The sequence below is a fragment of the Thamnophis sirtalis genome, unplaced genomic scaffold (assembly GCF_051295495.1).
Source record: "Thamnophis sirtalis isolate CommonGarterSnake01/CBP01778 unplaced genomic scaffold, rThaSir2_p1.2 scaffold_15, whole genome shotgun sequence".
NCBI lineage: Eukaryota > Metazoa > Chordata > Lepidosauria > Squamata > Natricidae > Thamnophis > Thamnophis sirtalis.
The window spans coordinates 43307144-43332056 of record NW_028261395.1 but is presented as its reverse complement, the minus strand read 5'-3'; the positions used below and the strand labels follow the sequence as shown (position 1 = coordinate 43332056).

Sequence of the window (24913 nt, the reverse complement as noted above, 5' to 3'; positions counted from 1 at the left end):
AAAAAAAAAAAGACCGGTCGAGACATTGTAAAGGAATTTGGAGAACAGAATTTGGGCTTCATATCTTGTCCCAAACGTTTTGTCTGGGCTAGATCTCAGGGCTTTTGCTGGGCTTAAGCCAAAATAATACATGGGAAACTTTCTGAATCTGCGAACAGACAGGAGACGCAAAATTAATTTTCAACTGTCACTCAACTCTGCTGATTTATTTCCATGTTTATCCAAGGAAAAAGTTCCCTTCTGGACAGTTCGTCACATAAGGAATCCCGGGAGGTAAACGAAGCAATTGGCCTGTGGTCCATCTACAGGTAGTCCTCGATTTACGATGGGTAATGGAGGCCAAAATTTCTGTCGCCGAGTGAGACTTTCGTTAAGTAAGCTTTGCCCCATTTTTACGACCATTCTGGCCACCGTTGTTAAGCGAATCACTGCCGTTGCTCAGTTGGTAACACAAAACTGTTAAGTGAATCGCTGAAGGTCGCCAAAAGTCATCACGTGACCCCGGGACACTGCGACCGTCATAAATACGAAGCCACTTGTGAAGCATCCGATTTTTGACGGCATGAGCATGGGGATGCTTACAACGCTTGGAAGTGTGAAAAACAGCCACACTTCGCTTTTTCAGTGTGGTTGTAACTTTAGACAGTCACTAAGTGGAAGGTTGTAAGTTGAGAACTAGTCGGATTCAAATTTCAGTCTAGTATTTTAGTATTTATTAATATTTGTATGCCGCCCTTTTCCGCAAGGGGACTCAGGGCGGCTCACAGTTCAAGGGGAGGGGGAGACAAACCGAGTTACATATAGGACAATACATCATTAAAAGCACAACATTCATACAATTTGGGTACGGTGAAGGTCTTTAGCCCCAGGCCTGTCGGGACAGCCAGGTTTTAAGGGCTATGCGGAAGGTCTGGAGGGTGGTGAGGGTACGAATCTCCACGAGGAGTTCGTTCCATAGGGTCGGAGCTGCCACACAGAAGTCTAAACCACAAATGTTAGTCCGTTGTGGTTGATTGGAAAGTTGACCTTTAAATTTGCATGTTAGCAAAGAGTGGCTCAGATAGGCAAAATGCCCCCCTCCCCCCAAATCCCAGTCTGTTCCCCATTTCAGAATCAGAATAGAGCTGGAAGGGACCTTGGAGGTCTTCTAGTCCAACCCCCCTCAGGCGCTTTGGAGAAAAACAGACTAACAGAGATGGAAAGGGACCTTGGAGGTCTTCTAGTCCAACCCCCCCTCAGGCGCTTTGGAGAAAAACAGACTAACAGAGATGGAAAGGGACCTTGGAGGTCTTCTAGTCCAACCCCCTGCAGAAGCAGGAAACCCTATTAGTGCCATTTCAGACAATGTGACCGTCCAGTCTCGTCTTAAAAACCTCCAGGGAAGAACCACCCACAACTTCTGGTGGCCGGCTGTTCCACTGGTTAATTGCCCTCACTGTTAGGAAGTTTCTCCTTAATTCAGGTTGCTTCTCTCCTTGATTAGTTTCCACCCATTGTTTCTTGTCTTGCCTTCTGGGGCTTTGGAAAATAAGTTGACCCCCTCCTCTGTTGGGGCAGCCCCTCAAATACCGGAAGACTGCTATCATGTCCCCCCAATTCTTCTTTTCTCTAGATTGGCCTAACCCAAAGTCTCATGTTTTAGCCTCCAGGCCCTGAACTATGGGTGGCATGAGAACAATCTTTGTGGGTTGCCCCAAAGAAGAGGGAGTCAAGCTGTTCTCCAAGGCACCTGAAGGCAGGACAAGAAGCAACAGGTGGAAACTAATCAAGGAAGAAGTAAGGAGAAATTTCCTGACAGTGAGAACAATTAATCAGTGGAACAGAAGTTGCCTCCAGAAGTTGGGAATGCTCCAACACTGGAAGCTTTTAAGAAGATGTTGGATAACCATTTGTTTGAAGTGGTGTAGGGTTTCTTGCCTAAGCAGGGGGTTGGACTAGAAGACCTCCAAGGTCCCTTCCAACTCTGTTATTCTATTCTATTTCCTTCCCTATTCTATTCGAGTTTAGAGTTTTATTTCATTTGTATGCCGCCCTTTTCCCTAAGGGGACTCAGGGCGGCTCACAACTCAAAGAAGGGAAAGGGGGATACAGACAGTTTAACAACAACACAAAACAATACATAGTTAAAAAGCGCAACAATCATACCATTCGAGATAGGGCGGCGAATCTTTAGCCCCAGGCCTGTCGGAACAGCCAGGTTTTAAGGGCTATGCGGAAGGCTTGGAGGGTGGTGAGGGTACGAATCTCCACGGGGAGTTCGTTCCAGAGGGTCGGAGCAGCCACAGAGAAGGCTCTCCTCCGGGTAGTCGCCAGTCGACACTGGCCGGCAGATGGAATTCGGAGGAGGCCTGCTCTGTGCGATCTAATCGGTCTGGTGGAGGTAATTGGCAGCATTCCATATTCCATTCTATTCCATTCTCTATTCTATTCTATTCTATTCTATTCCATTCCATTCCATTCCATTCCATTCTCTAGTCTATTCTGTTCCATTCCATTCTCTATTCTATTCTATTCCATTCCATTCCATTCTCTATTCTATTCTATTCTATTCTATTCTATTCCATTCCATTCCATTCCATTCTCTATTCTATTCCATTCCATTCCATTCTCTATTCTATTCTATTCCATTCCATTCTCTATTCCATTCCATTCCATTCCATTTTTCTATATTCAATCCTTTTAGTTGCTCTTCTTTGCGCTCCCCCCTCCCCAAAAGCCTCAGCCTCTTTTTCTTTGGACCCATTGTGCTTCCTCCCCAGGTTCAAGGACAGGACCATCCCCTTCCTGGCTGCCCTCTAGAGGCCATGGGGATGTTTGCAACCCGGATCGGCTCCAGGTGAAGAAGAAGAAGCCTCGCCAAACGGGGGCCGCGGAGGGGGGGGTCTGGATAAGACCTCGTCCCGTCGCCCTCCCCCACACAGACTCCCCCCACCCCACCCCCCGCCTTCAGGGAGGGCTGGGAGCTGCGCAAGGCGGGCTTGGGCGTCGCTGCAGCGCCTCGCCGGGGCCGGAGTTGGCCGACGCTCCCTGGGCTGCTGACAGCTCGGAGCCGCAGCCTGCCTGCCTGCCTCTCTTTCTCTCTCTCTCTCCCTCTCTCCCCCTCTTCTCCGCCTTTCTTCCAGGCGGCCAGGCGTGCGCGTTGCGCAGGGCGTCCCCGGACGGGCGATTGCTTGCAGGCTCCCCTCGCTGCTCTTTCTGGGCGGGAGCGCGCGGGGCTGGGAGATGCCCCTGCCCGGCTTGTGAGCGGGGGGCCTCTCGCCGGGTCTTTTTCCCCTCCCTGGATCCCCCTTTCCCCATCCCTCTCTTCCCTGCCCCGACCGCCAAGATGACGGTGGAATTCGAGGAGTGCATTAAGGATTCGCCCCGATTCCGGTAAGAGGGGAGTGTGGGGAGGGGGCGTCCTTCCCATCCATCCATCTCCCCCTCCCCATCCTTTGCAAATCCGGTTGGGGAGGCAGGCAGGGCGTTTGGAGATGGGGGGGGTTATTTTTGGGGAGGGGGGCGTTGGCAAGGTTGCCGGGGGAGGGGGGGGAGAGAGACAGGGAGGGTGGAAAGATCTGCGGGTTACACGCGCAAAGCAACCCACACACACTCGCAATCCGCAACGCGCTCGCCTATTGTTACAGGTTCGGACGATCTGGCTGGGTTAGCAACGCGAGGAGGAGGAGGAGAAATGGGGATGGTGTAAATCTCTCTCTCTCCCCCCCTTTGGCGACCCCTAAACCTGCGTGGGGGTGGGGGGGTAATAGAGAAGGCATCCTTTAGCGTTGCTTCCCTCCCCCCCCCCCGCACTTCATCGGGAGGGGAAAGGAAGAGAAGAGAGGCAGAATGTAGTTAAGACACGCAACCTGTGAAGCCTTCCTTCCAATAGGGCTGGTTTCCCCTGGGGAAGGACCTTGTGTGTGCCTCATGAGATCTAGTCACCTGGCTGGCGCTTTTTATTTGCAGGGGGAGGGGGGAGGCTGCTGGCCTGCGAGAGCTTGGTTCCATTGACGTTGCTGGGGGAGAGAGAGAGAGAGAGAGAGAGGGAGAATGGCGTGCGCAGGAGCTCCGCTTGCCAGATGGATGGACTATGGTGGACCAGGGGCCTGCTCCGGGTCTCTCTCTCTGCAGCCGACCAGCTCTCTGGTCTGGTGGGGAGAGAACAAATGAGAGGAGCTCTGGAGGGGGAAATGGGTGGCGCAGAAGCATCCCTCGAAAGCCAAGTTGGCCCCTGTCCAGTGTGTGGTGTGTGTCTTTCTGTGTGTGAGAATAAGGGGGGGGGGGGAGAAGCTTGGGAATCGACACCCGCTAGCTGCAGGTGGGTTCTGAGGCTCTGCCCAGAGACCTGCGGTGGTGGTGAGAGGGTGACTTAGCATTCAGGAAGGGAAGGGAAGGGAGGAAGAAAGGGGAGGAAGGAAGGAAGGAAGGAAGGAAGGAAGGAAGGAAGGAAGGAAGGAAGGAAGGTGGGAGGAAGGGAGGGAAGGAGGGAAGGAGGGAGGGAAGGAAGGAAAGATGGAAGGAAAGAAGGAAGGAAGGGAGGGAAGGAGGAAGGGAAGGAAGGAAAGATGGAAGGAAAGAAGGAAGGAAGGAGAGAGGGAAGGAAGGAGGAAAGGAAGGAAAGGAAATGAAGGAAAGACGAAGGGGGGAAAGGAAGGAAGGAGGGAGGAAGAGAAGGAAGGAAAGATGGAGGGAGGGAGGGAAGGAAGGAGGAAGGGAAGGAAAGGAAGGAAGGAAAAACGGAGGGAGGAAAGGAGGGAGGGAAGGAGAAAGGGAAGGAAAGGAAGGAAGGAAAGATGGGGGAGGGGGGAAGGAGGGAGGGAAGGAAGGAGGAAGGGAAGGAAAGGAAGGAAGGATGGAAGGAAAGACGGAGGGAGGGAAGAAAGGAAGAGAGGGAAGGAAGGAGAGAGTGAGGGAAGGAAGGAAGGAAGGCGGAAAGGAAGGAAGGAATTGCTGCAATCTCCCCCTCCCCACCCTTGGTCACATCAAGGTCGTCCGTGGCCATGCGCGCGCGGGTGTGCTAGAAGGGTGGAGGCTGGGAGGGTGCTACAGAGAGGGCTGCCTGCCATCGTGATGCACATGGTCTACTACAGAGACAGGCCCGGGATGTGCTGGCTAAAAATATGTCTGAAGGGCAGGGCGGCACAGGGAAGGGGAATCCAGCGCTGTTCCCGAAGCTGGAAGGGAGCTCTGTGTGTGTGTGAGTGAGTGTGAAACGCTTGCTGGCGGATATGTGAGTGTGCTAATGTGTGCGCGCGGGCGAGGATCCGTACTGTATTGCTATCTATTATTTATTAGGTATTGATTGAAGCATGACGCCTGTTCCACTTGTCAACCTGAAAGCATTCCCAGAAAGGAATTAGAGGCCTAGAAAAAGACACAGCGGAGTAAGAGGATAAAAGTGAGGGTGGGCGGGTGGGAGTCCCTGAGCGACCCTTTTCGAGGCCACTGGGTCATAAGAGAGCTGCAATTTGCTGTTCCTTTCTCTCCCCGCCCCCCCTCCTACACCCACACCCACACACCTGTTAATTTCCTCCGAGAACCCGAAACTCAGCTGGGAAACAAGTGGCGTGTAGCCTCTGAGCATGGGCCGAGGGCTACCGGAGCTTGGGCTGCCGCTGTCCAGATGGCTCTTAGATGGCAGCGGAAAGCTAGTTTCCTCTTTTTTTTCTCTTGCTGGCCTCTCGGAATGGCTGGGCTTTTATTTTATTTTTTTGCATCCCCGTTCTGGTGCCAGGTGGTTAAAAAAAAGGGCGATTTATATATATATATTTTTTTTTTTTTTCCGCTTCGGGGCCCTGCCATCTGGATCGAATTTTCCTTCCCCGCGATCCTCCAGGATTAAGATTAAATATTAAGCACTGGAAGCGGCATTTGCTTATTCGGGAGTTAGGCGCTTCTGCGCTTGCTTTAGTTACCTTGAAAAGGTACCGGATTAAGGGAAGATTTGAACGCTCTAATTCCAGAGCTTTGCTCTCTTCTTCATTCTGTCCGTTGCCTCCGTTCCTTCAACAGTGGGAAACAGATATATTTCTCCTCCCCCCCCCCCATACATCCTCCGCGGGCATCACCAGCCCAAACTATATGAGTTTCTAGAACAGGGATGGGTAACGGCGGCCTCTTGACCACCGTTGGACTTCAACTCCCAGAATCCCGAGCCAGCCAAACCTGATGAGCCACTCAGGAATTCTGGAAGTTGAAGTCCACAGATTGTAAAGGGGTCGTAGTTGCCCCCCCCCTCCTGGATTTTTGTTGTTAGTCGCGAAGTCGTCTACGACCCATCGCGACTCCGTGGACAACGTCCCTCCAGACCTTCCTGTCCTCTATCATCCCCGGAGTCCATTGAAGCTCACGCCGACTGCTTCTGTGACTCCATCCAGCCACCACCTTCTCTGTCGTCCCCTTCTTCTTCTTTTGCCCTCCATCGTTCCCAGCATGAGGCTCTTCTCCAGGGAGACTTTATTTAAGAACAACTTGTCTCTGATTGTCGCTGTCCATGGTACTTTCGATCCCCAGAATTGGGAGGTCTCCCCTTTCTTTCTCTTCAGGTGTGGCCGGCCTTCCCAGCCACACCTGACCACGGGAGTGCACAGAAGGAAGAGGAGGGTTTGATTCTTGTGGGTTTTTCTTCTTGTGATCCAATCCCACTTTTTCAATAAGGCCATCCCGGATTTATTTTGCGTACTTCCACGTGTCCCAAACTGTCCCATTCGCTGTGGGTGGGCTGAGATACCTGGAGACATATATCAAAACCGCCAGGGTACTTTCACGAAACGAAATCGTTGAAGCTGGCCTTTGCAGTGCGACCTTGTTGTCAGTGTGCATATATGCGTTTCCTCCACAAAACAATTGTGGTTTGTCAGCTCTCGGTGTCTCTGAGACGGAGGTATATTTGTGTGGCTTGGAGTCTCTTGTTTTGCTCTGTTGGCTTGAAACAGCAAGCCAACATGATTGGGGGCAGAGGGGGCTCGCCTAGAAAAATCCGCATTATACTTTTGAGGGATTGGGAGTTTCTGAACGAGACCAGGAATGGACTTACGGACAGAAGACAAACATATTTGCTAGACTGCACAGGAAGTAACTCGACACAACCTGCTGAGTGCGGTGTGGTTTTCCTTCCTGGTTATTAGATGTAGTTGTGCATTGTTACCCTGTTTCCCTGAAAATAAGACCCAAACAGAATATAAGTCCTAGCATGTTTTTTTCAGGATGCTCATAATATAAGCCCTACCCCCCAAAATAAACCCCAGTTAAGATTGTCAGCCAGGTGGATGCATTTAGTACCGTATTTCCCTGAAAATAAGGCCCAACCACAAAATAAGTCCTAACACGATTTTTTCAGGATGCTCATAATATAAGCCCTACCCCCCAATATACACCAGTTAAGATTGTCAGCGAGATGGATGCATTTAGTACCGTATTTCCATGAAAATAAGTCCCAACCAGAATATAAGTATATTTTTCAGGATGCTCGTAATATAAACCCTACCCCCCCAAAAAATATGCCCCAGTTAAGATTGTCAGCCAGATGGATGCATTTAGTACCGTATTTCCCTGAAAATAAGTCCTAACCAGAATATAAGTCCTAGCATGATTTTTTCAGGATGCTCATAATATAAGCCCTACCCCCAAAAAATAAACCCCAGTTAAGATTGTCAGCCAGATGGATGCATTTAGCACCGTATTTCCCTGAAAATAAGTCCTAACCAGAATATAAGTCCTAGCATGATTTTTTCAGGATGCTCATAATATAAGCCCTACCCCCCAAAAATAAACCCCAGTTAAGATTGTCAGCCAGATGGATGCATTTAGTACCGTATTTCCCTGAAAATAAGTCCTAACCAGAATATGTCCTAGCATGATTTTTTCAGGATGCTCATAATATAAGCCCTACCCCCCCAAAAATAAGCCCCAGTTAAGATTGTCGGCCAGATGGATGCATTTAGTACCGTATTTCCCTGAAAATAAGACCTAACTAGAATATAAGCCCCAATGCATCTTTTGGAGCAAAAAATTAATATAAGACCCGGTCTTATTTTCGGGAAACACGGTACTTCTCCTTTCCCCCTTGATGTTCAGTTCTTTGAATATCGGTTTGAGAAGTGCACTTCACAAGCATCCAAGAACAAGAACAAAATAAAATAAAAAATAGGCCTGGATTGGGAAAACTGCATTCCGCCGGGATTACCAAGGCATCTTGGCGCTCTTGATGTAAGTTAAGAGATGAAATCTGGAGCTTTCAGAGGAAGGGTGGGAATCCTCCGTCGGCTTCTGGGAGGGAGCAGGGCTGGGGGAGTTGACTTGCTAAAGCTGGTGGATTTTGCTTTAAGCCCCCCCCCCCCCAACCTTCCCTCCGCTTGGGAAAGGAAGTGTCCCGGCTGGGGTTTTTTTTGGCAGCTGACCTCCTCGGAAACCAGAGATGCTTTTCTACCTTGACCTTTGCACATTGCTAGCTTGGCTGCGCGGTTTTGTGACGGGAGGCGAAGCGAAGGGGACCCCGAGACGTTCAGAGAAAAGCGTGCCCCGCATAGAACAAGGAAAGGCGAGGGGGGTTGGGGTGTATGTGAAATAAGAGTACAAGAACGAGAATTGGAGAGATGCCCCTGCATGGTGTCGCTTTTGCACGCGTAGCTCCTTTGAAATGTGGGGATCTACGCAGGAGGGGTGTGAAATGGGGAGGAGGGGGGACATTTGGGTGGAGTTTCGACCTTTGCCCCCCCCCCTTCTCTTGGTGACCTTCGACAATCTAGCCTGCCAGACCGATGGTTGTGTTTCAGTTCTGTCGTATAGAGGAGAGGGGCGTGGGTGGGCTGGAAATGCATCCTTGGCCTTGGGCCAGATGACCTCACCGATCAGATGGCCTCCCCTTTGTGGTGGGACTCGAGGTGGAGCGTAGGGGGGGGCTTTGGTGTGTGTTTGTTTTAACGCATTGCCGTGCGGCTCTTTCGAAAATCCCAGGCTCTCTGGTGTGGAGGCAACCACCTATAGTTTGTGCTGAGCTCTTCACAATCGTCTTGTTAATTGGTACCTTGCCCAGTAGTAGTAACTATGGGAAGGGATCTTGGAGTCCTAGTGGACAACCATTTAGATAGGAGCCAGCCGTGTGCAGCAGCTGCCAAAAAAGCCAACACAGTTCTAGGCTGCATCAACAGAGGGATAGAATCAAGATCACGGGAAGAGTTGATACAACTTTAAAAGGCCTTGGGAAGGCCACACTTGGAATACGGCATCCAGTTTTGATCGCTACGATGTAAAAAAGATGTGGAGACTCTAGAAAGAGTGCAGAGAAGAGCAACAAAGAGGATGAGGGGGCTGGAGGCTAAAACATACAATGAATGGTTGCAGGAATTGAGTATGGCTAATTTAATGAAAAGAAGGACTAAGGGAGACATGATAGCAGTCTTCTGATATCTCAGGGGCTGCCCCCAAAGAAGAGGGAGTCAAGCTATTCTCCAAAGCACCTGAAGGCAGGACAAGAAGCAATGGGTGGAAACTAATCAAGGAGAGAAGCAACCTAGAACTAAGGAGAAGTTTCCCAACAGAACAATTAATCAATGGAACAGAAGTTGCCTCCAGAAGTTGTGAATGCTCCAACACTGGATGTTTTTAAGAAGACGTTGGATATCCATTTGTCTGAAGTGATGTAGGGTTTCCTGCCTAGGCAGGGGGGTGGACTAGAAGACCTCCAAGGTCCCCTCCATTATTCTATTCTATTCTATTCTTCATTTCAATATTCTACTCTACTCTACTCTACTCTACTGTATTCTATTCTATTCTATTCTATTCTATTCTATTCTATTCTGTATCTCTGAGTTTAAAACACACTGCATGGTTGGGGGCTGCTTTAGAAACTGGGTGGGAGATCAACAGGAAAGCTCAGGGCAGTCTGATTGGCCCGGAAGTTGAGAAGACATCCTTAAAAAAAAAAGGCAGCAGGAAATGGCTTAACACAACACGGTCGAGAAAAATAGAGAGAAAAGGATTACAATTGGTATTTTTGAGAGCCCAAGAGAAAATGGTTAAAAGAGGACGAAGGGATAAAAGAGTTACATCAGTAGACTAAAGAGAATAGTAGTAAGATTGTTATTGTTGTGTAATTAATTAAGAAATAAAGAAATGATAGTATATTGTTAATTGTAGGGAAAAAAATGGAAAGAAATGCTCTACATGCTTAAACTGAATCCGAGGGTGTATGCTGTTTATAGCAAAATATACCAATGGAGGAAATAAGAAATGAAAAATTGGTGGTAACTTTGAAGGGGAAATTGAAGATACTGTTTATGTCGTGACCCGTCAAAAGCGCGTTCCACAAAAGGGCGGTCGACGAAATCGCGTATGTGACGTCATCACAACGCGACGAAAAAGATCGAAAAATTGAAATAAAAATTAAATTACAGCAAGCCGATTCACATAAAGGTAAGGGTTAGGTTAAGGGTTAGGGTTAGGGTTAGAGCGTTAGCGTTACGTTTAGCGTTAGGTTAAGGGTTAGCGTTAGGTTTTTCGTTACGTTAAGGGTTAGGTTAAGGGTTAGGTTTAGGGTTAGGTTTGGGGGGGTTAGGGGAAGATTTTAGCTTTATTTTTACATTTTTCGATCTTTTTCGATCTTTTTCGTCGCGCTGTGATGACGTCACATATGCACTTTCTTCGACCGCGATTTTGTCGTCTGCGGTTTTGTGGTAGAACCGTTTATGTATTAAGAAAAAATAGCTATAAAGATGAAAAATAACGGAAGAGAAGAATTTGGCTGAAAGTGAAAAACAAAACTATGATGTAAAAAGGACTATGTAAATGAAAGGATATAAAAGCAATACCCGGACAATTCTTTGTTCCTCTAATACAGTATGTATAATTTATATTTTTAAAAAAAAGGATTAAAAAAAAAAGAAAAATTGAGGGACAGGTGTCCATAAAACCACCTAGAATTAAACCCGGCTCAAAAGGGGACTTAATATTTATTAGTGTAATGATTTGCCTGCATGGTCCAAGACAGGTTCAGAATGGAAATCAGTTTCCTTGGTTCAAAATTTATGGATCTTTCAACCCTCGGATGGCAGCTTTTGGATCAGATCAGGGAAAAACGTGTTTAAGATCGTTGTTTCCAGTGGTGGGTTCTGGATCAGGGACGCTGCTCACGAGACCGGGCGTCCTAGTCCGGCACGCGCCTGCACTTACCACCGCCCTGCTCAGCGAAGGTCGCACAGGCGCCGTACGCTCTGCGGGCGAGCACAATTGGCTGGTTGCGTTATAAACAGCTGTGGAACATGGGCGGGCAGGTGGGCAAAACAAGCCACCATAGCGGTACAGTAGCTGCTGTTCCCGGCTACTACCGGTACGGCTGAACCGGTTGGTACCGCCTGGAACCCACTACTGGTTGTTTCTTAAATTTATCCAACGATGGGAGACTGGATAGTTATCTTTTCCCCCCTCTTTTTAAAAAATGTGGAATGCTTGTGGTTGATTCCTTTTTTTAAAAGAAGTCACCGGAAAACTGAAAGAAAACATGTTTTAGTGACACTCTAGTTTTAACGCACGGATGATAAATTTCAATAGAATGAATGAGTGTGTGTGTGTGTGTGTGTGTGTGTGTTTGTGTGTGTGGTGGGTCAGTTCTCCTTGCTGGGTTTGTGAGTTGTCCAAGGGATAATGGGGTTGTTACAGTTTATGGATCATTTGGTCTGTTGGAAAGTTGTTTTAAATGTATTGTGCTTGAAAAAGCTTTGCAAACTTAAAACATTGGCTGTTTTGTTAACAGTCCTGTGGAAACACAGCTTGGGAAGGGAGTGTATCCATTTTGAAGTAGAAATCTCTCTCTCTCTCTAAAAGCGAAATACCACTCACGCGTCATCACGAAATCTCCAGAACCGTAAAGCCTACAAACTTGATATTCGGCACGTAGGTTCCTCTTGGCTTCTAGGTACTAGCTAAGAAAGGATTTTTTGAAATGACCATCAGATCATTAGTATTCCTTATATTATTATTAACACGCTCTGATGCTAAGGAGTTCTACTTCCCCTCCCCACCTGAAAAGAACTCTGTTCCAACTGCCAGTTGCCTTATATTAACACGCTCTGATGCTAAGGAGTTAGACACTCTTCTCCCCCTCCCCAACTGAAAAGAACTCTCTTCCAACTGCTAGTTGCCTTATATTAACACGCTCTGATGCAAAGGAGTTAGACGTTCTACTCCCCCTCCCCACCCGAAAAGAACTCTGTTCCAACTGCCACTTGCGTGTGGGCGTAGCCAGCACATGACTTATCTGGCCTGTGGGCTCGGAGTTTAGACATTCTACTCCCCCTCCCCACCTGAAAAGTGCTCTGATGCTAAGGAGTTACACTGAGGGAGAGAAGGGGAGAGGAGAGGCCGATGTAACTACTCATTAATTTTCAAGCTGTAAGTGTCAATTTATCAAGCCTGATCTCCAGCTAGTAATGTAATATACAGTAGGAAGTCCTTGACCTAAGACCACAATTGAGGCCCAGAATATCTGTTGCTTAAGCGAGAGGCGTATATAAAGTGAATTTTCTCCCATTTCACGACCTCTCTTGCCCCGTTTGTTAAGTGAATTGCTGCTGTTGTTAAGTTAGCTACGCGGTCGTTAAGCGAATTGGGCTTCCCCGTGGACTTAGCCTGTCCAGAGGTCACCAAAGGGGATCACGTGACCCCCGAGACGCTGCAGCCATCACAAGTACGAGTCAGTTGCCAAGCGTCTGAATTCGGATCAGCTGACCGTGGAGAGGTTGCCATGGAGAGAAGAAAAAAGCAAAAACAAAATGGCCTTCCTTTTTTTCCCAGGGCTCTTGTAACTTTGAACGGTCGCTAAGCAGAACGGGTGTAAGTCGAGGACTAGCTGTCATGACTTGCTTCCTGGGGTCTGAGGAAAGGTTTTGGAGCGGAGGCCCAATTTAAGCATTCGTGGAGGGCAGAAACTGCCAGCAGCTTGGAAAATACCCAGCCTCCTTTTCGGAATTTTTATTTAAAAAACAGCCTATTTTTTTTTTTGCATAGTTTCTGGTTTCTCTGCATATTATTTGCAATTCTTTGGGCTGATCTGTTACTTTGGAAAAAAAGCCGTATTCGCAATAGTTGGATTTGATTTGGAAATTTATTTGCAGGATTCCCAAAACGGGCTCGACGGAAGCACAAAATGAAAATGCTTTTCCTGGGTGCCGGATTTACGTTTCGCTTCCTTAAAGCATCGCTTTTGAAAATGGGCTTTCGGCTGGGCTTTTTTTAAATTTAACTTTTTGGTAGAGCGGGAAAGGAGTTTTTTGGACCCTTCCTTGTCCTCTCTTTTGGTACAGCAGTTTTGGCAGCAATGCTACTGCTCCTCCTTCACCGGGTTCCTCCCTGTTGAATCTGGCCCTGATTTCCTCTGATCTTTTCCTTGGGTTGGAAATGGATGGGCAGATCTGAGGCCAACAGACTTGATTGGAGCTCAGAAATGGAATGGTTTGCTCTGGGGATGGCTTGCCTGCTGGAGGAAAGGAGGGATGCCTTCCTTCCTTCCTTCCTTCCTTCCTTCCTTCCTTCTTTCTTTCTTTCTTTTTCTTTCTTTCTTTCTTTCTTTTCTTCCTTCCTTTCTCCCTCACACACTATCTATCCATACATACATCCTCTCCTTCCTTCCTTCCCCCTTCCTCTTCCATGACCTTCCTTTTTCTCTCCTCCCTCCCTCCCTCCCTCCCACTCTATCTATTCATACATACATCTTCTCCTTCCTTCCCTCTCCCTTTTCCACGTCCTTCCTTCTCTCATTTTCCTTCCTTTCTTCCTTCCACCCCGTCTATCCATACATACATCTCCTCCTTCCTTTCTCCTCCCTTCCTTCCCTCTCCCTCTTCCATGTCCTTCCTTCTCTCCTTCCTTCCTTCTTTCCTTCCCTCCCTTCTCTCTTCATCTCCTTCCTCCCTCCCTCCCTACTTCCCTATCTATTCATACATACATCCTCTTCCTTCCTTCCTCCCTCCCTTCCTTCCCTCTTCCTCTTCCATGACCTTCCTTCTCTCCTTCTCTCCTTCCTTCCTTCTTTCCTTCCTTCCCTTTCCATCTTCTTCTTCCCTCCCTCCCTATCCATACATACATCCTCTCCTTCCTTCCTTCTTTCCTCCTCCCTCTTCCATGACCTTTCTTTATTTCTACCTTCCTTCCTTCCTTCCATCCTTCCTTCCTTCCTTCCCTTCTCTCTCCATCTCCTTTCTCCCTCCCTCCCACTGTCAATCCATATATACATCCTCTCCTTCCTTCTTTCCCCCTCCCTCTTCCATGACCTTCCTTCCTTCCTTCCTTTCCTTCCTTCCTTCCTTCCTTCTTTCCCTTCTCTCCTTCCTCCCTCCCACCCTGTCTATTCATACCTACAACCTCTCCTTCCTTCCTTCTTTTCCCCTTCCTCTTCCATGACCTTTCTTTATTTCTACCTTCCTTCCTTCCTTCCTTCCTTCCTTCCTTCCTTCCCTTCTCTCTCCATCTCCTTTCTCCCTCCCTCCCACTGTCAATCCATATATACATCCTCTCCTTCCTTCTTTCCCCCTCCCTCTTCCATGACCTTCCTTCCTTCCTTCCTTCTTTCCCTTCTCTCCTTCCTCCCTCCCACCCTGTCTATTCATACCTACAACCTCTCCTTCCTTCCTTCTTTCCCCCTTCCTCTTCCATGACCTACCTACCTTCCCTCCTTCCTTCCTCCCTCCCTCCCTCTCTCATCAGCTGGGATTTGTGGGAGGCAGAGCTCTGCGAAATACCCAGCTGGGGAAGGCCAGTGGGTCAATATGAAGATAAACAAATCAAAGTCCTGTAATGGCATATTTGCAAATCAGGGCTTCCCTGCAGCATCCAGGTTTCATTTCCCTCTCCTAATCCTCTTCCTTTTATAAATTGCTTTTCAAAATGTGTATTAAAATGTGAACAACAACAGTGGATAGGGTTAGCAAAGAGAAGGGAGGCCCAGATCCTATAAGGACTGAAGTAACATTTGTGGGCTTGGGTTGTTGGTAAAAGAGGGACATGGTGGCTCAGTGGCTGAGCTTGTCAATCAGAAAGGTCAGCAGTTCGGCGGTTCGAATCCCCAGCGCCGCATAACGGAGGGAGCTCCCGTGACTTGTCCCAGCTTCTGCCAACCTAGCAGTTTGAAAGCACGCTAAAAAATGCAAGTAGAAAAATAGGGACCACTTTTGGTGGGAAGGGAACAGCATTATGTGCAGCTTAAGGCGTTGAGTCATGCCGGCCACATGACCACGGAGACGTCTTCGGACAGCGCTGGCTCTTCGGCTTTGAAGCGGAGAGGAGCACCGCTCCCTAAAGCCGGGAACGATTAGCATTCATATGTGAGGGGAACTTTTACCTTTGTTGGTAAAAAACATTGGTTGCGCAGCTACCTTGGGGGTGGATCTTGGTCAGAACAGATAAAAACAGAAGAAGAAGAGGCGAACAAGTACTTAAGGGCGATGGGCATTGTAGTCCTGTCGATCTGGGAGAACCAGGCTGGGAAAAGCTGATCGTTTTTGCGGGAGGTATATAAAAGTGAATTTAATTCCATTTTTTAAAAAAGCCAGAAAAAGAATTGGCTTAAACCTGCTTTCATCCTACCCAGCTTCCCTGCCTGGTTGGCGCAACGTGGGCCTTGTAGAGGCAAGTCGGATTTCAGGAAAACAAACGTAATTACCTGGAAAGACCTGTTTGGAGTGCATTTTTTCCCCTTCGGTTCTGCTGGGCGCCCTCAGCCAATCGGCACTCGCTCCTGGTGTCGCCTGTCGGAGGAGTCACCTTCCTGACGTCAGCCGCCATGGAGAGGCTCGCCTGACTCACTGTCACCTGTGACTGGGGAGGCCTGCTCAGCTCGACCTTAAGAGAATCGCGGGAAGCTGGATTTGTCCTTCGGGATCCCCATTCCACCAAGCCAGCACTCGCTTCAATACCATACAATACAATAGCAGAGTTGGAAGGGGTCTTGGAGGTCTTCTAGTCCAGCCCCCTGCTCAGGCAGGAGACTCTATACCAGTGTTTCTCAACCTTGGCAACTTGAAGATGTCCGGACTTCAACTCCCAGAATTCCCCAGCCAGCATTCACCCTATACTGCCCTATACTGTTTCAGACAAATGGCTATCCAACTTCTTCTTAAAGGCTTCCAGTGTTGGGGCATTATTCACAACCTCTGGAGGCAACTTCTGTTCCACTGATTAATTGTTCTCACTGTCAGGAAATTTCTCTTTAAATGGTTCTTAATTCCGAGTCATGAGGACTGGAACCTTTGCTTCAATTTTAGAGATGTTTGTAAGCAAAAAAAATTCCGTCCTTTGTCCGCGTGTTGCATCACATTTTTTTTTGAAAGTTAGTCTCGCCACCACGCTGCAAAAGTTTTTTTTTCTGGAATTAAGCCAGGCTCAAAACTTTAAGCCCTTTCTGTCAAAACTGATTGGATGGATTTAATTCTTGGGAAAATAAACACAAAAGGTGACAATTTTCTCTCCTCTCTCCCCCTTCTCTCTCTCTCTGTCTCTTTCCCCCCCTCTCTCTCCCTTCTCCTTTCTCTCCTCCCCTCTCTCTCTCCCCCCTCTCTCTTTCTCCCCCCTCTCTCCCTTCTCCTCTCTCTCCTCTCTCTCCCTCTCTCCCCCTTTCTCCTGTCTCTCTCTCTCTCTCCCCTTTCCCCCCCTCTCTCCCCCTCTCTCCCCCTTCTCCTCTCTCTCTCCTCTCTCTCTTTCTCACCATCTCTCCCTTCTCCTCTCTCTCCCTCCTCTCTCTCTCCCCTTTCCTCCCTCTCTCCCCCTTTCTCCTGTCTCTCTCTCTCTCTCCCCTTTCTCCTCTCTCTCTTCCCCCTCTCTTCCTTTCTCCTCTCTCTCTCCCCCTCTCTCCCTTCTCCTCTCTCTCCTCTCTTTCTCCTCTCCCTCTCTCCTCTCTCTCTCCCCTTTCTCCCCCCCTCTCTCCCCCCTTTCTCCTCTCTCTCTCCCCCCTCTCCCTTTCTCCTCTCTCTCTCTCCCCTCTCTCCCTTCTCCTCTCTCCTCTCTCTCCTCTCTCTCTCTCTCCCCTTTCTCCCCCCTCTCTCCCCCCTCTCTCTCCCTTCTCCTATCTCTCTCCTCTCTTTCTCCTCTCTCTCTCTCTCCCCTTTCTCCTCTCTCTCTCCCCCTCTCTCTCCCTTCTCCTATCTCTCTCCTCTCTTCCTCCTCTCTCTCTCTCTCCTCTCTCTCTCCCCCCCTCTCTTTTTCTCTCTGTGTGTGTTTGTGTGTGTGTGTGCATTTGTTCCCCTGTTTTGGATCCCATTTTCAAGCTGATCTGTTGAAAGAAAAGAAGTCAGCGCCAAAGGAAGGAAGATGGGCCACACAGTGGTTGATGCTGTGTTGTCTGAATCCAGAGGTAGCAGCCCCAGGAGGAAACCATGGCTCGGCTGTTAAATAAGCACCTGGTTAGCTTTAGCCTAAACAGATTTGTGCAAGGTTTATGTAAGGAAGGATGCAGGTCTGGTGCTACTGAATAATCAATAGGCTATACTGAGGAACTTCGAGGGGAGGAGAGAAAGAAGTATTCTCAGTACATTGTACATTGGTTTAATTGTTATAATGCAACAGAGGAGAGAAGAGAAGAGAAGAGAGAGGAGATAATAGACAGCGGAGAGGAGAGAAAATACTAGGAAGAGGAGAGGAAGTAATAGAGAGAAGAGGGAAAGGGGAAAGGGGAGGAAGAAAGGAAGAAAAGAAAAGGAGAAAGGAAGGAAGGTGTTCTGTCCTAGGCTTCCCCAGCAGCACGAAGCTGAGTCCTCATCCAGATAAACCCCTTTTATTTAATTGACAGTGAATTCCTCTCCAGCAAAGTCTTTCCTCTCCCACAGTCTTTCAAGATCATTCACAATCACCAACCTTGATCTGGCTTTGGGGCCAGCTGGTTCTTGGGGGTCTCGGCCCCGGGGGTGGGGGGTGGGTGTCTCTAACCTTGGCAACTTTAAGACTCATGAACTTCAACTCCCAGAGTTCCTCAGCCAGCAAAGCTGGGCGATGATATAATGAAAGGGCTTTAGGCAATTCCAATTATGGCTCTGCCTGAAGTAGGCAGACCTTTGTTATGTAGAATAGCAATAGCAATAGCAGTTAGACTTATATACCGCTTCATAGGGCTTTCAGCCCTCTCTAAGCGGTTTACAGAGTCAGCATATTGCCCCCAACAACAATCCGGGTCCTCATTTTACCCACCTCGGAAGGATGGAAGGCTGAGTCAACCCTGAGCCGGTGAGATTTGAACAGCCGAACTGCAGAACTGCAGTCAGCTGAAGTAGCCTGCAGTGCTGCATTTAACCACTGCGCCACCTCGGCTCCTATATGGACTGGCTCAGGCCTTAATGACCCATTGACAAAGGTGGGGGGGGGGAGGAAGCTGCAGGGAGCTGCTTTGTCTTTAAAACATGTTTCGAACAGCAAAGCTGGCTGAGGAACTCTGGGAGTTGAAGTCCACAAGTCTTAAAGTTGTCAAGGTTGGAGATCCCCCGCTTTCGCCAGAAGAGACACAGCATCGGCTTTGTTCTCCCTGGGAATCTGCGGGGCTGGCAGGAAGTGGGGGGGGGTTTCTCTCTCTTCCACCATGGCCGTATCCTGAGGGCGCATGAAATGCCCTTTTGTAAGCGACTGACCAGAAAGGGGAGGCTGACTCCTAATTCCTTCCTCTTCCTCTTGCATACCGAAGGCTGACTACAAAAGCTACCTCGGTAGCTGGTGGGACGTACATCTAGTCCTCGAATTTATGACTGCCGCTGAGCCGAGGTGGCGCAGTGGTTAAATGCAGCACTGCAGGCCACTTCAGCTGACTGTTATCTGCAGTTCAGCGGTTCTAATCTCACTGGCTCAAGGTTGACTCAGCCTTCCATCCTTCCGAGGTGGGTGAAATGAGGACCCAGACTGTGGGGGGCGATATGTTGACTCTGTAAACCGCTTAGAGAGGGCTGAAAGCCCTATGAAGCGGTATAGAAGTCTAACTGCTATTGAACTGCTATTGAGCGTCAAACTTCTGTCACTAAGCAAGACAGTTGTTGGGTGAGTTTTGCCCCATTTTACAAGCTCCCTCGCTGCTGTTGTTCAGGGAATCACTGCCCTTGTTAAGTTAGTTCAGGCGGCTGTTAAGTGACTTGGGCGGCCGTCATAAATATGAAGCATCTGAGTGTAAATCACGTGACCGTGGAGATGCCACATCGGTCATAAGTGTGAAAAACGATCATTAAGTCATTTAACGATCTAGAGTCTAGGGGGAGGGCAGTTGTTGGAGCTAAGCAGCCACCAGTCCTGGAGTCTGGGGAAGGCTCTGATGAGGGGTCTGTGTCGGAGGCAGAGAGGGGGCCAAGAGCCGTATGCCAGTCATCAGCTGCCTTCAGAGTCAGACATCAGTGAGGCAGAAGAACAGCTGGAGCCTGTTCACAGTGTGAGTTGCCAGACGAGAGCAGCTAAAGAACAGGGGTCGACTTGGGAGTAAGGCCACAGGTGGACGGTGAATGGCCCCTCCCAGAGGGAATAAAAGAGGAGCGAAAGGGGAATGGAGCTTGCAGGAGACCATTAGTTCGCTTCATTGGTTCGTGACTCTCTGAGGCTCCTTGCCAGGTTTTGCAGATAACCAGCCTGGCAGCTCTCCAAGCCAGATAAGGTCTGTGACAGTAAATCCTCCCTCGAAAGACTTTCCTGGAGGTGAATGAGCAGAATTCACAGCCAATTAATAAAAAAAGGGTTTTTTGTCGGGACCAGGAGTTTACTTCCTGCTCTTGGGAAGCCTCGCTCAGAACACAGCCCTGCTCAGCTTGGAGAAGGCCCGGGCATCGCAGAGAGGACTGGCAGAAAGTGGCAGCGCTTGGGTGGGGTAGGGTGAGGCGGGGGACAAACACATTTAGCAGAAAGCAGACTGAACCAGACAACGAGGAGAGGAAAGTCGGGGGTTGTTGCTTTGTTGTGTTGACCCGCTCCGGTTGTCCTCCGCATACCACAACCGCCCTCAAAGGCTCCCCTTGTTTGCAACGACCCCCCGAGAAGCCCTGGGGGGGGAGGAGGGGCGTTAATGTCCCTTGGCAGAGGCTCCCCCATTCACTCCTCTCTCTTGCCACTCACCCTGGCCAATCGCTGTTTTTAATTTCTTGGGCGATATTTGGCTTTGCGTCCTCCCTCTCTCTCACCACCCGTCGCAAATTCATTATTATTATTATTATTATTATTATTATTATTATTATTATTATTATTATTATTATTATTATTTTGGGGGCCTGCTGATCGTATCCCCCGGGATTTGGATCATCTGGTCGGGTTGGGAGGGGGGGGGTGACGTTGTGCGGTTGCCGAGTCTCCCGGGATGCCCTCTCTGACTGCCCTGGGATGAGAAAGGGGCATTTTCAAAGGCGAGGAAAAGAGAGGGGCTGTTCCAGATAATTCCCCCAAACCTATCATTTCCACAATATCTTTTGACAGCCCATTAGTTCTCATGGGACTGAACATAGAACAAACAATTCTTTCTCTATGGCTTGCCTGCCTCCTTTCCTTCCTTCCTTCCTTCCTTCCTTCCTTCCTTCCCTCCGTAGGAGTTGTCTTGGTCGAATCTTTCTTTCTTTCTTTCTTTCCTTCTTTCTTTCTTTCTTTCTTTCTTTCTTTCTTTCTTTCCTTCCTTCCTTCCTTTCTTCCTTCCCTCCCTCCCTATGAATTGTCCTCATTGAATCTTTCTTTCTTTCTTTCTTTCTTTCTTTCCTTCTTTCATTCCTTCCTTCCTTCCTTCCTCCCTTCCTATCAGTTGTCTTGGTTGAATCTTTCTTTTTTTCTTTCTTTCTTTCTTTCCTTCCTTTCTTCCTTCCTTCCCTTCCTCCCTATGAGTTGTCCTCGTCGAATCTTTCTTTCTTTCTTTCTTCTTTCCTTCCTTCCTTCCTCCCTTCCTATCAGTTGTCTTGGTACAATCTTTCTTTCCTTCCTTCCTTCCTTTCTTCCTTCCTATCAGTTGTCTTGGTACAATCTTTCTTTCTTTCCTTCCTTCCTTTCTTCCTTCCCTCCCTCCCTATGAATTGTCCTCGTTGAATCTTTCTTTCTTTCTTTCTTTCCTTCTTTCTTTCTTTCCTTCCTTCCTTCCTTCCTTCCTTCCTTCCTTCCTTCCTTCCTTCCTTCCTTCCTTCCTTCCTATCAGTTGTCTTGGTCGAATCTTTCTTTCTTTCTTTCTTTCTTTCTTTCTTTCTTTCTTTCTTTCCTTCCTTCCTTCCTTCCTTCCTTTCTTCCTTCCTTCCCTCCCTTCCTCCCTATGAGTTGTCCTCGTCGAATCTTTCTTTCTTTCTTTCTTTCTTTCCTTCCTTCCTTCCTTCCTTCCTTCCTTCCTATCAGTTGTCTTGGTACAATCTTTCTTTCTTTCTTTCTTTCTTTCTTTCTTTCTTTCCTTCCTTCCTTCTTTCCCTCCTTCCGTCCTTCCCCCTCTCTCTCTCTCTCTCTCTCTGCGCCTATGTGCGTTTTCCGTATTAAACTATAATTTCCATAATTTGCTAGAAAAGAATAACCTCCTCCTCTGGCTTTAAAAAACAAAACAGTAGCCTGCTTGGCGATACGGCTTATCAAGCAATGCCTTATTCCTGTGGCAAGACTAGAGGGTATGTTTCTGGAATGTTGCCTATTCAAGTTCCTAGCCCTTAAGTTTTGTATTATTTGAAACCTAATCCTATTTAAGAAAGGGACGCGGTGACTCGGTGGATCAGACACCGACCTTGTCGATCAGAAAGGTCGGGAGTTCGGCGGTTCGAATCCCCAGCGCCGCGTAACGGAGGGAGCTCCCGTGACTTGTCCCAGCTTCTGTCAACCTAGCCGTTCGAAAGCACGTAAAAATGCAAGTAGAAAAATAGGGACCACCTTTGGTGGGAAGGGAACAGCGTTCCCTGCGCCTTCAGTGTTTAGTCATGCCGGTCACATGACCACGGAGACGTCTTCGGACAGCGCTGGCTCTTTGGCTTTGAAACAGAGATGAGCACCGCCCCCTAGAGTCAGGAACAACTAGTACACTTGTGCAGGGAGGAAACTTTTACTTTTAACTATTTAAGAAGGTTTTTTTTCCTTTTGCAATTATGTTGGATTTGTAGTGGTGGTTTTACTTGATGAATCATCGCATTTTCTGTAAACAAGAGACCGCCAACAAGATTTTGAGACTCTAGAAAGAGTTCAGAGAAGAGCCACAAAGATGATTAGGGGACTGGAGGCTAAAACATATGAAGAACGGTTGCAGGAACTGGGGATGTCTAGTTTAATGAAAAGAAGGACTAGGGGAGACATGATAGCAGTCTTCCAATATCTCAGGGGCTGCTCCAAAGAAGAGGGAGTCAAGCTATTCTCCAAGGCACCTGAGGACAGAACAAGAAGCAACGGGTGGAAACTAATCAAGGACAGAAGCAACTTAGAACTAAGGAGAAACTTCCTGATAGTTAGAACAAAATCAGTGAAACAGAATTTGCCTCCAGAAGTTGTGAATGCCCCAAGACTGGAATTCTTTAAGAAGATGTTGGATAGCCATTTGTCTGAAGCGGTGTAGGGTTTCCTGCCTAGGAAGGGGGTTGGACTAGAAGACCTCCAAGGTCCCTTCCAACTCTGTTATTCTATTCTAACTACTCATCCGAGTGGGGAGGTAGCCAGTTGGGTTGAAGGCACCTTGCTCCCAAGGGCCTGAGATCTTCCTCTCGCAGAAGGACCGTTTCTGACATTAAGAGAAACATGATGAGATTGAAAGGGGTGGAAAAAAAATGAGGGACCCATTCCAGAACTGCCACCCTATAAATATACAGATTGCTTCTGTGGAAAAAAAAAAGCTAAAATAAAATAAAAAATATGTGGGTGAGAAATTCTCCAGTCAAGATAATTGGTGATTTCTATTCCGGGATCATCTCGTGATGAATGTCGGAATAATAAATGTTATTGCGGTGTTTTTTTAGCCATGCGTTGGCATCTGAACGAGCCTTTGCGAAAAAATATATATACCAAAAATTCCTGAAAACCTATAATTTGGAGCCTGAGGCCTCCGCGGGGGTGGGGGGTGGGGTACTGGGCTGTGGGGGGGGGAGTGTTTGGTAGGAGGGAGGGACAGCTCCTCCTCTGTAGTCCGGTTGTAACTAGAGCCAACCAACTTTCACCTGTGCGTTTTCCTGATCGTTGTGAATTTGGAGGTTTGCTTTTGGGTTTCAGCCTTGGCGATGACCAAGCATGAGGAATTGTTCAACCAACTGTCCAGGGCTATGGTTGAATCCTTGATCCATTCGCTTGATGTCCCTGATTAGTTGCCACTCTGTTGTACGAGGAGTCCTCGACTTACAACACTCATTGCATTCAATTTTGGTCGCCACGATTTGAAAAAAAGATGTGGAGACTCTGGAAAGAGTGCAGAGAAGAGCAACAAGGATGATTAGGGGCCTGGAGGCTAAAATATACGAAGAACGGTTGCGGGAACTGGGTTTTGTCTAGTTGAATGAAAAGAAGGATTAGGGGAGACATGATAGCAGTCTTCCAATATCTCAGGGGCTGCCACAAAGAAGAGGGAGTCAAGCTATTCTCCAAAGCACCTGAGGGCAGGACAAGAAGCAATGGGTGGAAACTGAAGGAGAGAAGCAACTTAGAACAGAGGAGAAATTTCCTGACAGTGAGAACAATTAATCAGTGGAACAGAGGTTGCCTCCAGAAGTTGTGAATGCCCCAACACTGGAAGTCTTTAAGATGTTGGATAGCCGTTTGTCTGAAGTGATGTAGGGTTTCCTGCCTAGGCAGGGGGTTGGACTAGAAGACCTCCAAGGTCCCTTCCAACTCTGCTGTTCTATTCTACTTCATTTAGGGAACCTTCAAAGTTATAACAGCATTGAAAAAAAGCGACTGGTGAACATATTTTTGTTCTTGTTGTTGGACCATTTTTATGGTTGCTTGGTCAAAATTCAGACCCTCGGCCACTGGCATGTACTTAGGACGGTTTGCAGTGTTCCCAGGGTGTCACGCGTGCCCCCTTTTGTGAACCTCTGACAAGCAAAGGTTCGCTTAACAGCTGTGTCGCTGACTTAACGATGGCAGTGGTTGGCTTAACAACGGTGGCAAAAAAAGGCCGTAAAACGGGTCAGAAATCATTTAACAAATGTCTGACTTTGACAGTAGACATTTGGGGCTCAACGATGATCCTACGTTGAGGACTACCTGCTTAATGGTTTCCCTCTTCCGGTGACTTCTTCTGCAGGGATTGTTTGCAAACAGGATGAGCTCTGAAAACCTTATTATCACTTTCCTACAGCTGTTGCTTGGGTAGGTGAGAGAAAATCCCTAGAGAAGATTTCCTCAGGATGTATTCCTGGTTCTTGGGTTGGATCAAACCCAAAGGCAGCCTCCAGCCATAATAACAGGTTGCTTTCAATGTGCCAGCCACCTATTCCGCACCGAAAAAGACCTTCCCTGGCTGGAGACGAGGGAAAGAAAACAGCTTCAGCTTGAGTCCTTCCTATGAGCCGAGATAAAAGCCCAGGCGTGCCATTTTGCTTTCTGTCGGTGTGAAGTTCCTGCTGTTTGGCCTGGACGGTCCAACACCCATTTTTCTCAGCCTTGGCCAAGCTTGGCATGGCTTGAAAGGTCTGAGTCTTCTCAAGGCTGGTTTTGAAGTTTGCCTCCAGCTCGAGGCTTTGTATCTGAAGCCATGAAACGGGCATAATGATGGCTTTGAATGGGGAGGAGAACAGCCAAGGGTGCGGGTGGATTCCCCCTCCCTTCCATCCATCCTTTGGTTATTAGAAGTTTTAAAATAAAATAAAAAACTAGCGGTGGGAAGATGTGGCTTCAAAATGATTGTACTGATGGGCATGGGCAAAGAAAGAGGGATGGTTTTCGTGTTCCATCACCTGTCTTCGGGTGAAAGAGAGAGAGAGATTGAGAGAGAGAGAGAGAGAAAGAGCTTGAGAAAGAGAGATTGAGAGACAGAGACAGAAGGAGAGAGAGACTGAGAAAGAGA

At 48.1% G+C, this 24913-nt stretch overlaps 1 protein-coding gene across 1 annotated transcript in view; it reads left to right on the top strand.

Annotated features, from left to right (window-relative positions):
- Positions 1-3077: 3077 nt before the first annotated feature.
- The window catches only part of ACAP3 (ArfGAP with coiled-coil, ankyrin repeat and PH domains 3), a 120007-nt gene continuing 98171 nt past the window's right edge, over positions 3078-24913 (top strand). The window contains exon 1 of the mRNA XM_087702522.1: positions 3078-3372. Within this exon, the coding sequence (XP_087558648.1) occupies positions 3326-3372 (47 nt within the window). The 5' untranslated portion in view covers positions 3078-3325. The remainder of the gene's footprint in view (positions 3373-24913) is intronic.